At 38.0% G+C, this 12,668-nt stretch overlaps 1 protein-coding gene across 1 annotated transcript in view; it reads left to right on the top strand.

The window, feature by feature from the left end:
• The window catches only part of BABAM2 (BRISC and BRCA1 A complex member 2), a 155,034-nt gene that overhangs the window by 31,618 nt on the left and 110,748 nt on the right, over positions 1 to 12,668 (top strand). Inside the window, exon 4 of the mRNA XM_034060923.1 lies at positions 9,198 to 9,392. Within this exon, the coding sequence (XP_033916814.1) occupies positions 9,198 to 9,392 (195 nt within the window). The remainder of the gene's footprint in view (positions 1 to 9,197; positions 9,393 to 12,668) is intronic.

Raw genomic sequence — 12,668 nt, 5'->3', positions numbered from 1 at the left:
TTGTATATATTTACCTTACTTTTGTTATCCAAACTTTCAGCATTTCCTAGCACAGTTTACAAAACTTGTCTTTCTGTCTCAAAGTGTAAGCAGAAGAGAATATGCTGAGATCCGTAGTTCTGCTTTAGTTAATCACAGCATTTTGGCTGGACTTTTCACCTAGCAAATCCAGAAGCTGGGAAAAATGTCCATAGTTTGATATTACTTGCTTAATTTTGTAGGGAAGAAAATACCTGATAAACCAGGTAGTTTTGCCTTTCTTGTCCTAATCTTGCTAGCATAGAATGCAAAATTAATTCCATTAGTTCTGTTTAGGGCTCCATGGGGAAACATTTCCTTTAATTTAGTGGCACAAGCTTTTCTGATAATGCAATTCCTCCCTAAAATGTGGGAAATCTCAAATATTAGCTTTTAAAATATAGTATTTCAGTCCAGGAAATACTAGTTTCAGGAGAACATTAGGAATGTGTATGGATCGTTTGACTGAGGGATGGCAAAGTGGGAGAAAGTATTTTTTTGCCATACTAATGTGCATGAGATGAGAGACTTAATGATTGTAGATGAGCAAAATGGGGGAAAAAACATTTAATGACTTTCCATTCACGGTTTATATTAGTTTAAAAAAACATAAGAGTTTGTTTTAATTTGTCACATGGATCTGACCATCTTTCTCAAGGTCACGGAGTTAGGTGATCCAGAAGGTTGGACCAGAATAACAGATGCTTAAATCTTATTGTAAAGGCTGGAAAAGATATTTAGGCTTATATTTCTTTCAAGCTATATCTGTTTAGCTTGTCCCTGAACCCAGACCAGAGTACTGGCCTCGTGAGTTTTTGGATTCTCTCTTGAATTCATGTTGAATTAATCTTGATTACTCAATGAATTAGCTCATTTCTTAGGTGGGCAACAGTTGCTACTGAGCTTGAGTTGCTCCTCTAGTGTAGAACTGAGTAGCAGATCCTGAAGACCTGGTAGGTGATGAAGGAGCGCTTATATACGTAGGTATTAGTCTTAACCAAGGGCTTCCATATGAGTACTTGCGAAATCATCACTCATCTCTTAATTAGTTCTTGCACGGCAGGAGGGATCATGGGCTCATCTTTGCTATTCTTTGACCCCTGGAGACTGAAAGGCTAGTGGTGGGACAAGCTTGCTTCTAATTCTGGGTGTGAGGGAGAGCTGAGCAGGCTGTCAGTGAGTTGGTGCACAAGCTGAAACTTAGGCTGTGCCTAAACTTATAATCTCTATACAGCTAAAGCTGTGCTAGGTAGCTTTGCCAATATACATTCTTCTTACACTTTTCAACTATGTACCCTTGCATGACTGAAATCTCAATGTATTTCAAACTTAGTTGGTTTTGGTTTTTTCCTTAACCCCTTTTTATTTAATTTGTGCTGTATTTGATTTACTCCTCCAGGTAGATACTCTCTGTTTCCATCTTCCTGATATTGCTTCCAGTTCCTCAGGGTTTTTGACTGTGTTTATGTGCAAACACTTGAAGAGTGCTAGGCAATCCATCTCACTATGGAACTTAATCCAAATGTTGTCAGATATCCTCTGGAAGCCCATTTCAACATTTGAAGGTCCTCCAGACCACTTACTCTGTGGGCCATGATAATATCCCATCAGAGACAGTCAATCTGTATTAGTACCTTGTACTAATGTATCTTGCCTTAAGGGTAAGTGAATTCTGTCAATATGAACAGGAGAAAAATTGAAGTTATGAACTGTGTAGTTATGTTAGATGACAAATAAGGGGGGAAACACACAGTATGCCCTCATATTCTTTAAGGGATAGTTGAAGTCACTGAATCTGCAGTTATTCTTGTAGGCAATGACTGTGTTGGGTCTGTGACTTGCTTCCTCCCAGCATCAGTTGCTTATGTGCTCAGTATTTTCACAAGGGCAGCTTGCAGTTGATGAAGACAAAGCGAAAGCTTCTCTCTTGGTGTTTCTTTTTTACCAGTTTTCAGAGACTTTGACCACTTTCAGGGGCATTTCACCACTTCTCATTTAAGGGGCTATACATAGCAACTCTTCCACTGCCTATTTTAAAGGCACCTAAATCTAGTGCTATCTATTCCAGTATGATCACTGTGTATTAACAGTTAGTCCTTTTCTGTAGGAACACTTCTAGACTTTGTGAGGATAGTTTTAGAAGGTGCTTGGAAGAAGCTGCAGAACTTGCTCAGATTTTCTCAGTGTATTACACTGCCATTGTTAACACTGAATGTCTTTCTCTCCAGCAAGGCTTTCTTTTGTGGCCAGTCAGGTTGATCTAGTAGTGCCCTAGTCTCCTTCACTGTCTCTTCTGCTTATATTCAATAGGCATCAGTTTTTCCCCCAAGAAGCACAACTTTCTCTGTTATCACTAATGGTTGTCTGAGGAAGCAACAAGATTGAGCAAACAAAAGACTCTTCAGGCAGATGGTGTCATGTTGGAGTGAAATTGTGATAAGAGTGAAAGACTTGCTGTTTAAAAAGGGGCTCTTGAGGTGAAGTGTTGAGACAGTGGTCTGTTCTCTGGCCTACCGAGGGTCTGAAGAGTTAGAGCCTGTTCACACTACCATCAGTGTGTGACAAGTAAATCCTTAGATAGAAGATGCACATGCATATGTCTTGTGTTAAAATGAATCGTGTCTTCATGCTTTGTTCCTTTTACTTGGCATGTCTTGTTAAATATGTATGCCTCTGGTAATCGACTCCCAAGGGGGGAAAAATGTTGTGTACTCACATGGATTAACTAATGATTAGTTCATTGGATTCCCTATACGAGGAGTTATATGTGCGGAGGGAATTAAGAAATTCCTTCTTGGAACAGATAAAGGTACCATCTGCTTTCCAAGAGAGGTGTGCTGGGAGGTCTGGAAAGGAGCAAAACTTGCTCTAATCCCTTAGCAAAGTAGGACAAGAAATTCTTCTGCATGCCAAGTCTTTAGGAGATTAATTAGATAGCATTGTACTCTCTCTATTTGACAGTAGGCAGTTGTAGCTTTAAAGGGTCTGATTAATCTGTAAGAGAGCTCTGTGGTAGAAACAGGCAGACTTTTTTCAGGAAGAGTGCACAACTTAAAGATGCTCTCCTGGGTTAGCTTCACAGTTTCTGCATCTCCAGATCACCCTTAGCAAAGATCAGCTCTATCTTAACTGCTCCTACAGCAGGGCGTAGGAGTAGTCTGTAGTAACCTTTGGAAGTTTAGTTTGCTCCTTTTTGCCTCTCCTTTTTGAGAGGAAGTGATGCACATATTCTAGGTGAATACAGAGGAGTGACTTCCATGTGTAAGATTTGCTGGGGTTTATGTTAGAGTTGCTTTTGGTATGGGGTCATTAATGAAGAGTCACATTGTGTGTCCAGTGGAAGAAAAGAGGGAAGATACTTTTACACAAAGTGTAAGGTGCTTTACCAAAATTAGAATTCATTTCTTAATAAGTTGTTTTCCTGTTCTGTATTTTCATGTTAATTTAAGGCCTCTAGGTATTTGAGATTAGAGGTAAGCATTTATGAGCTGCTGTCATTTCTGCATCCAGCCTCTCACTAAAACTTAAAATATGAATTTTGACTATCCCAAGCTTTGCTTTATGCAAAGCTTTTAATATCTTTTTCATGTCTTTAATAACTTTTTATCTCTTATACACAAGAGCTAGTAGAGTATACAAAGTCTGTGAGTTTTTCGGTTGTATTTGCCATGACAGAAGCACTCCTGAGTTGAACTGTTTTTATGAAATGTTAAGTTTTGATGTTTGCTTGTGCCCAAAAATGATCATTTTCAGGAGAGCACTCCAGAAAGTTGTTCCAGTGGTGCTTTGGGGGAGGGGGATATGAAGAACCTGTGAAAGTAAGATGACAAGTAGATGGCATGTAGGTTTACAGTGATTGATTTGAAGCTGCAGCCTGTAGGATGTTTAAGTGCTGGCTGCTAAGAAACTGAAGCCTTTGAAGTTGTTCTAACACTCCAGCCCTGCAAATACTGTGAAAAATATCTGTTGATAGAAAGATGTGAGCATATGGCAGATAATTATCCTGTGCCTTTCTCTGTGAGCGATTTCCCCATGGTGGCCCATGAAGACTATAGCAAAGCGGGGACTGGAAACAGGTATCCCAGTTTCTAGACTAATGCTGTACTCACTGGACCTCTCTGTATCTCCTCTCTATTTACACAGAGCTTAAGTGCTGGTATCACAGCAATCTTTCTTCTTTCAGGTAGAAACTTCCTTTGGTACTGATTTCAAGCCACTGCAGAGCACAAGTTGCGTGCATGTAGTGTGCAGATATAAACAAAATGCAAATCTGTCCTGGCATTATTCTTTATGTTAATTCTGGATGAAAGATCTGTAGAGATGCATTACTGCTGTTATGGGCTTAGGAGGTTTTGTTTACCCATTTCTTTTCCATGGAAGTTAATTTCTTGCTTAGAAATATAAAAGTACACTAACTTAAAATAAGATCTTGGTGTTGTTTCCTGTAGTATAGCCAGGAAAAACAGTTACAATCTGTCTTCTTTAAAATCACATTCCTGGAAGATATTCTGGCAACCTGGATATTTAAACACATTTTTCAAAGAAAAACAACTTCAGATCAATTAGAAATTATCGTATTTTCTCTCTGATAGTGTAGAATTATACTTCACTGCAGACGTTGCCTGGAGGTATGAAATAAGCAATAACCTGTGAAGGAGGCTATGAATTAGCTGCTCATGGAACATGAGGTGCGTTGTGTTCTAAAAAAGGAGGAATAGGTAATCACAGGCACTGAGTAGTTCTCATAGGTTCTCAGCTAGATTTTTGGAAGGATAAAGGAAAGATTGCAAAGCACAAAATGTTCCAGAACAAAATTTAAATGTGGTTTCTTTGCCAGAAGTTGAGTATGGCTACTTTGGAAAGCTGAAGTCTGCATGTTTGTGCTAGTGGGCCTGAGAAGCTGCTTTGTGGGGGGGGGTTTCATTTGCTTCACCTGTAGGAAGATGTCACTGGAGCCGATACTGTCTGCCTGCAAATTTTCTTTGTCTCTTCTTGAAATCCAGTTGGTGTCACTGCTAGTCATTTAAATGAGTTACTGTTGAAATGGCTTCATTTTCACTCTGTGGGTGGCCTTATAATATCTTTGCCTCTTTATACACACTCTTACGTCTATTCGTTTGCTCAGAACCTTGGTTGTGTCTTACAGCCTAAAACCCTTTCTCAGTCAAACTGCTTACTTGCTATGGAATCAATTCCTGTCAGGAGACAGGACCAAAAGCCAGAGAAATTGAAGACTGACTTTGCACCTCAAAAAAATTTTTGGGGTTATGCTTCTTAGTGCAATTTAATGTTCTTTGGTGAGCTTGTTTAAATTGATAGCTGGCAGATCTCCTGAATCACTTTGCATTTCTCTAGTGTAGACATACTTCAATGGATGCCTACTGTCAACTAGAATAACTGAATATTGTTTTTACATTGCTACACAGCGTGAGGTGGAGGGCAGAGTCAGTGGACATACATGCTATTGGTTAATTACTCTAAGGTCCAAAGTTTTCATTTTCTCAAAGACCTTATCCTGAAACCTAGACCAATAAAGAAAAAAGTTAGCAATTGCCAGGGAACCTTCCTCCATAAAAGAATGTTCAGCTTCCTTATGTTGAATTGCTTACTCACAGGTAGGTAAATAATAATTGGCCATCTTCTGTATGACAGTAGCTACAACTTGTGGGCATCGATGCTTTGTCATATGGAAGTTCTTGTTCCATTACCTTTACAATTCATTCCTTAATGGGGAAAATAGGGATTAGCCAGTCATCACTGATGACATTACTGGGCTTTTGTAGTGCAAGAAAATACATAGTCATCTTGTGATGCTACTAAACTGTACAATATATGATTTATATATATATACACATACCAAAATGCATAATAATCTTCTGACGCAGTATGAACAAGCCAAAAGCCAATTAAAAGCTTGAAATTAAGATCTGAAGATCCTAGTTTTTTGGAATTATGGAAAGACATGAGAGCAGTGTCTAGACAGAAGAGAACTGTTTAACTGAGCCTCCATGCATGTGCTCAGAAATGACAGGTATGTTCTATGATAAGCTGAAAAAATGATAACATTAAAAATGGTCATAAGCAATCTGAGATGTGAATATAACCCTTCATACAAGGCAAGCATGAATGCAGATCTAGTTGAAGATGCACAGTCTGAGTTGATTCATACTTGTATATTGTTGTACAGTGGGCCACTTCCAGTCTAGCTGGCTAACTTACGAGAAACTTGAAGAGTTTGCACTGCAGAGTTCACTTAAAGATATCTATTGGCAAACAAGACAAGGAATTGGATCCAGCTCCGTATTTCTTTATTTTAAATGCTTTAGTGATTGTTCTGCAAAATTTGATTAACTCTCTGGAAAGTCTGCAGAAATCTCATTTCAAATTAGAAAAGATTTATTGAGTGAAATACCTAACTTAAAACCCCAGTCAGTATGGTCATTTTGTAATATAAAATTCATGTAAATTGGAATTTTATAGTAATTTCAGATAAAAAAAAACTGTCTTTTTAGCATGCATGACATTCTGGTACAATGATGTGAATGTATAAATGTTGTCAGTGACAAAATTGAAGGTCATATCAAGAAGAGCAGAAGGAGATTTTGACAGAGGCCACAGAAAGCAACAAGTCTTTTGCTGTGTATATATTTGCTGGTTATTTCTTTAATTGGATTTTTCGTACCTGTCAGCCTTCAGCAGTCTGGCTGCACAAAATGAGGTTATGTTTGTTCCTGGGTTTTTCTGAAACCTCATAATTTTGAAGTTGCATTCAGGGCATGATTCTTACGCAAGATTCGAGTTCTGTGGCAAAACTTGGATCCATGGAGCACAGAAATACTGGAAGCTCACTTTGTTCTTCTAATGCTTTAAGTTTTTTAAAATACAATTTCTTTAAAAAGCTGCATTGGCTAGGGTTGGAATACAGCCTTCAGGCAAACAATCAGAACATAAGAGCACAGGCTACCCTTCTTTTTGCTTCAGAGCCTTTAGTTTAAGGTTTTCCTTTGCATGGCAAAATAAAACTTTATTTAGAAGGTCCTTTATCTCTAAAGAAGGAGGTAAACTTACTGTTGCAGAGTCACTACTCATTGACTGAAGTGACTAGTTCTTATTGTGTTCGCAGAAGAATCATAATGCTGAAGTTGCAGTGCTTAAGACAATCTGCAAGAGATCACATCAAGGTCTGCGGTAGTTAGGTTTCAACAGTGTATGTTACAGGTAGTTGCTTACTTTGTCTTTAATTTCAAAAATAGATTAAAGAAGGTACAGTTTGGAACTGAGAGAACCATGTAGTGTGGATTTTGGCATACTGTTGAAACTGGATCACAATAAAATGGTTTTAAAGTGCTTTCAGGTTAATAAACCTGATGACAAGGGCAAATAAGCCACACGTGTGTATGTAACAATTTTGTCATACATAAATATGTCATTGTATTCAGAAGGGTTTGTGTTAAAATGTAGAAGGTTTGATCTTCTGAAAAGAGCAGCACTTGTGCAAAGTTAACAAAATGGGCAGAAATGCGATGGCTAACTGCCAGACAAGAAACACTGCAGTAATATCATTCAAAAGTGCAGAATGAATGTTTATTTAAATGAGAATTTGTGTTACAGAAGAATTTGTTTAACCATTGTATATTTACGCTTTCATCAGTGAGAATCTGTTGTAATTGATGTATGCACTGGGTGGGTAGTTGAGTTTTTCTCCAGGTGATTTGTTTTTATAACCAGTTTGTACTTGGTTTGAATACTTACTGAATTAAAGGTATTTAGTAAGGATCCTACAGTCAAATAATTCATTTTAATTCATGTAGCTTTAAGGCAATACAGCATAAAGCCAGTTTTCATGCAGTGTTCTTGAATTCTTTGAAGAGAACAGTACTCTAGCTCCACGCTGGACAGATGACAATGGATTTCCTCTTGCTCAGTTCTTTTTTTTTCCTCTGTAGTGTAATGTTATTTAAAAAACAAAAGGTTTGGTTGCATTTAGGTCAGTTATTAAAATATTGCTGGTCATTTCCTTTGACAGAACATTTCTATTGTGTTATACCAATGACATTAGGAGGAAAGGTTATTCCCACTTGTCTGGCTGATATCAATACATACTGGCATATTACATCCTCTGGCTTTCTGGAAATGCTTTATTTCAGCAGCAGCTTGGGAACAGGAAATTTAAGGTTATACGCTGTCTGGTTTTAGACTGCATGATACAAAATGTGTTTCCTAGAAGACGCTGTCTACCTGGCAAATTTTGTAGAATTGGATAAGCTTAAATGGGTCAAGTTGGGATCAGATTTATATGAGCTGTAGATGCAGACCAGGTAGAACAAGGCTTTTAGTCTCTTGATAGCATGTATTTGAGGAACTTAGATGAATTGCATTTGTATCTCAGCCATTCAACAATTACTCCAGAATGTGATTTACTTTTTAAGATATGGAAGTGATAATATTCTGATTTTATGAGTGTTCTTACTGTCTAGAAGGAAAAAAGACCACCCACAACCAGTGCTTCTATTTCAAGCCATCATCAGATGTAAACTCTATGACACTTTGGTAACCTCTAAGGACAGAGGTTTAAGGAATACAGTTTATTCCTGTAACTGTTCATTGAGCCGTTCATTCATCCATGTAAAACAAAGCGAATTGTGATCAGCAGTTATGTCCCGTCATGTTTTTTAAGCTGAGCCTGTCGGTCTTGGGTGAGTCTGTAAGTTATGTAGACATCAGGCCCTTTTCAAATCTGTACTCACAGGCAAGTGTTCCCCTAAGTGCTCCATCCGCATTCTAAGATCATAAGTTTTTCTTTTTAGCAAAGCAAGAACAATGTCTGTGTTTCTGAAGAATGGGATCACTGCCTTCCAGAACTCTTGTTTCCCCCAACCATTTTTATGTGACAGAAGTGTATGTTTTTCATCATAATCACAGAAATGAGTGATGAGTAGACAGTTAATGCAGCACTGCCAGCCACAGTCATTCAAAAATCATGAATTATGTTGCTGAAAGTCATGACCTGGTTTTCTTCCAAAGCATGATATAAACTTTGCATTTAATATTATGGTTTATTTTGTTTGTCACAAAGCTTCCATGTGCATACATGCCTTTAGTATCAGTATGGAAGGGGGAGTGCTTGTCTTTCTATTGCTGTAGACAATTTTGGTCTCTGTTCTTTTCTAATTCAACAGAACTTAGCTTCTTGGAATCCTTCAAACCCTGAATGTCTCCTCCTTGTTGTGAAAGAGCTTGTGCAGCAGTATCACCAATTTCAGTGCAGCCGATTACGTGAGAGCTCTCGTCTCATGTTCGAATATCAGACTTTACTTGAAGAGCCCCAGTATGGAGAAAACATGGAAATCTATGCTGGCAAGAAAAACAACTGGGTAAGCTAGTAAGAATATATCTGCCAAAGTGCTTTTAGTGATGCTTTCATTTTAATAAATACAGCTTTTATCTTGTTAAACTTGAGTTGTCTGTGAATCTCCACGCCTTGTTTCAAATGGAGAAAACTTCTATTTGACTTCAGCTCACTTTCTATGTTCCTGTTTTGTACATTGTTGTCATTCCAGTACCTTTGTTGGACCAGATTTCCATGTGAGTAACTGTTTATCAATGTGCTGTTAGTTCATCTGAGTTATAGATGAAAACTATCAGAACTGTTGAACAGCCTGTGCAGTATTTACGGGGCACAGTGTAGTGTTATTTGGAAGTTTGAGCTAGCTCTGAAGATTTGGGAGGCAGAGTAACAATATTGGTATGATGCCCTGTCCTAATCGGCCTGGTTAGAGGTAGGATGTATTAGGATATGGTGCCGTATTACAATTGAGTTGCTGCAGCTGCCTGTGTCCTTCTGACATTTGTTTAAGCTGAGTTGTTTCAGGAACCTAAACTGGAGAGGAAAAAAAACCCCAAACACCAAAATTTCTGCAGAAGGACAGTAGGAGGTGACATGGGGTTAGAGCAGTGACCTTGTAGGGCCATGTCTTCATACAACAGTTAGACATTAAATGGGCTTATCTGTTTCCTGAAGTTGTATCCTTTGCCTTAGGAAATGTGCCACTGCATAGAAATGCTCCACGTAGACCATCTCATCCTCCTAAAATGAGGCTATTGGCAGTGTAGACGTTTTGGTTTGTTTGTGTTTTATTTCTTTTAGGTTTTTTTAAATGGATTTCTGCCACAGAGTAAGCTTTACAAAAATCAGGTGTTCTGCCTTGGTAATATATATTTATCATGGGAAGTTTGGAGTCAGATCTATCAGGAAATACTCAGTTGTGTTTATGCTGAACACGTCCCCCTCTTACTTTCATCAGTAGCATACTCTCAGGATATACTGGCCTTCAGAAGCAGCATCTTCTGAAATAGAAAACCGATGAAAATTCAGCATTCCTGTTATCAGGGCCTAAAATTCAGTTTTATGTCACTTTAATCATCCTTAAGTTACAGGTGACACAAGGATGTTTACAACTCTCAGTACTGTTTTTCTTTCCTTAGACAAGTCCCCTAGGCTTTTTATATTAAGCCAAGTAAAATCAGAGACTTTCAGATTTCTTATGTTCATAGATCAGAATATTTCATTAATTTGTTCTTAAACATTGTTCCCTATAGCTCCCATCACAAACAACTTGCCACATCTGTAACTATCATCAGACTGGTTTATTGAAATGCAGAAGACCTTCTGAACTGTATTGAGATGTTGTCACAATTTTTGGCAGCTGTCAAAATTCCACTCAAGACTGTAGAAAACTATGGGTGTTTTCCTTTTTTTGCAATAGAAAAGCAGTATCTACTTGAATCTTTTAAGTCTTTTCTCAGTCTTTGGTGACTGAATAAACAATTTGTTTTTTTTCACATTTGAAATGCTGTCTTAGTTAAAAATATTCCCATAAAATAAATCTTAAATACATTTTGAAATAAATTCTTTAAATCACTGCAGAGCTATTTGAGGTTTCTGTAGCATGTGCTTTGTTTTCAAAGTTCATATTCTCTATCAAGAAAAGACTGAGAGCCTTGTTTGGAGGTTCTGGGAACCTGGTATATACATGATAGAGGCTTGTTTATGAGTGTCCTAAACCTCAAAACCATGAGACTAACTTGGGTTCTTTTTCCTGTCCTTTACAACTGTTCTGTTAGTCTTGATTATCAGGGCAACAGGACTGAAAAATTAGATAAACTGCATGTTATCTCCTTTTCCTGGAAGTCATTGGAATTCATTCTATTGCCATCTCTCAGGGATCAATAGCTCACCAGGCTCATGAAGTTATCATCTATTGAATAAACCTTGCACAATGTTATGAAATCAATCATTATAAGTGCATGAGTTAAAAAGCTTTAAAGAGGAGGCCTCAGTTCAGTTCTGTGTCCCAAAATGGAACAGAAATTTTCTCTTGCGCATTTATTCCAGAATCCCCAGTTTTGTGACGTGTCTCCAAGATCTATGACAAATAGACAAACCATGATCTTAAGGTCCTTTCCAACCCTAATTTTCTATGATTATTTAGCTCAGCAGCTTCATGTTGGCAGAGTACTGACTGATACAGATGCACATTAACTGTATAATCTCTCAGTGCTGTGGCCAAAAATTCATTTGACTCTACCTGATGGCTGTGACCAGGTGGTTGGATCTGGGTAGGTGAGTACCATGGACAGGGACTGCTCCCTGCCCCTCCAGAACACTTTGGGAAGTAATGCTCTGCAAAATAATCATGGTTGAAGGACACAAAGATGTAGTCTGTGAGTCATTTACTCCCATGTCTTGGAGCAGCTGATGTTTTGATCAGAGGCCATTCATCTGTTCAGTGGCAATCTCTGTTCATCAGACTTGGTATTTTACCAGAAATAACTCTAGTTTTTATGGCCTATGTCCTGTGGTATTTTTTGGAAGCTAAATCCAGACAAGAAGCACTGTTTATAATATCTATTTCACTCTAAATAAAAAGCAAGTGCCCTGGCTGTCATCAGAGCAGTCTTTGTGTTATACATGCACAAGAAGGTGGTGATTTTTCTGCATGCATAAATAATACAGCATCAGAAAGCTGGCATCTATCCTGACAAGTAGTATCATCAGGAAAAGTCTGGCTTTAATATATGTTCACTTTCTGTTGCATAGTTGATATGTTGAGGAAACAGTGCAGTAGTACCTGTGTTACTGTGGGAGAATGGATACTGCGTATTCATACACCTTTGATTTGTCACCCTGCCTGTTAAAATGAAGTACTATGTTTTAAGAACTGTGTGACATCGTGTAACTAAGTAAGGGGCCTATGCAAAAACAGGGCAGTGTGGAAACTGAAAACAAGTTTTGCTACCTTGTGTCCAGATATCCCAGTTTTCTATACTTAACTATACAGTTTATGTTTAGTGCTTTTTGTACAGCCAATTCAATGTGACAGATATAACTGCTATATGGCTATTTTATTGAATTAAAAAATAGAGATGGACAAAAAAATATAGCGGAAATCAGACAGGCATTTCTTTTTCAAAAAGAGCCAACTTCATTGCTTCATAACCAGGTGGACAAAGTCTGGGTTTCGGGAAGTGTATGTAACAGAAAGGAAATCCTTTCCACTTCCTTTGCATACGCTTTATGCATAAATAAAGAGCAGTGTGTAGGGGATGCTTGGCAAATTCTTAGTAAACTGTTGTCTAGGTGTTAAGAG

Source organism: Melopsittacus undulatus, chromosome 3, assembly GCF_012275295.1.
Source record: "Melopsittacus undulatus isolate bMelUnd1 chromosome 3, bMelUnd1.mat.Z, whole genome shotgun sequence".
Classification (NCBI taxonomy): Eukaryota; Metazoa; Chordata; class Aves; order Psittaciformes; family Psittaculidae; genus Melopsittacus; species Melopsittacus undulatus.
This window is presented reverse-complemented; position numbering and strand designations above follow the sequence as displayed.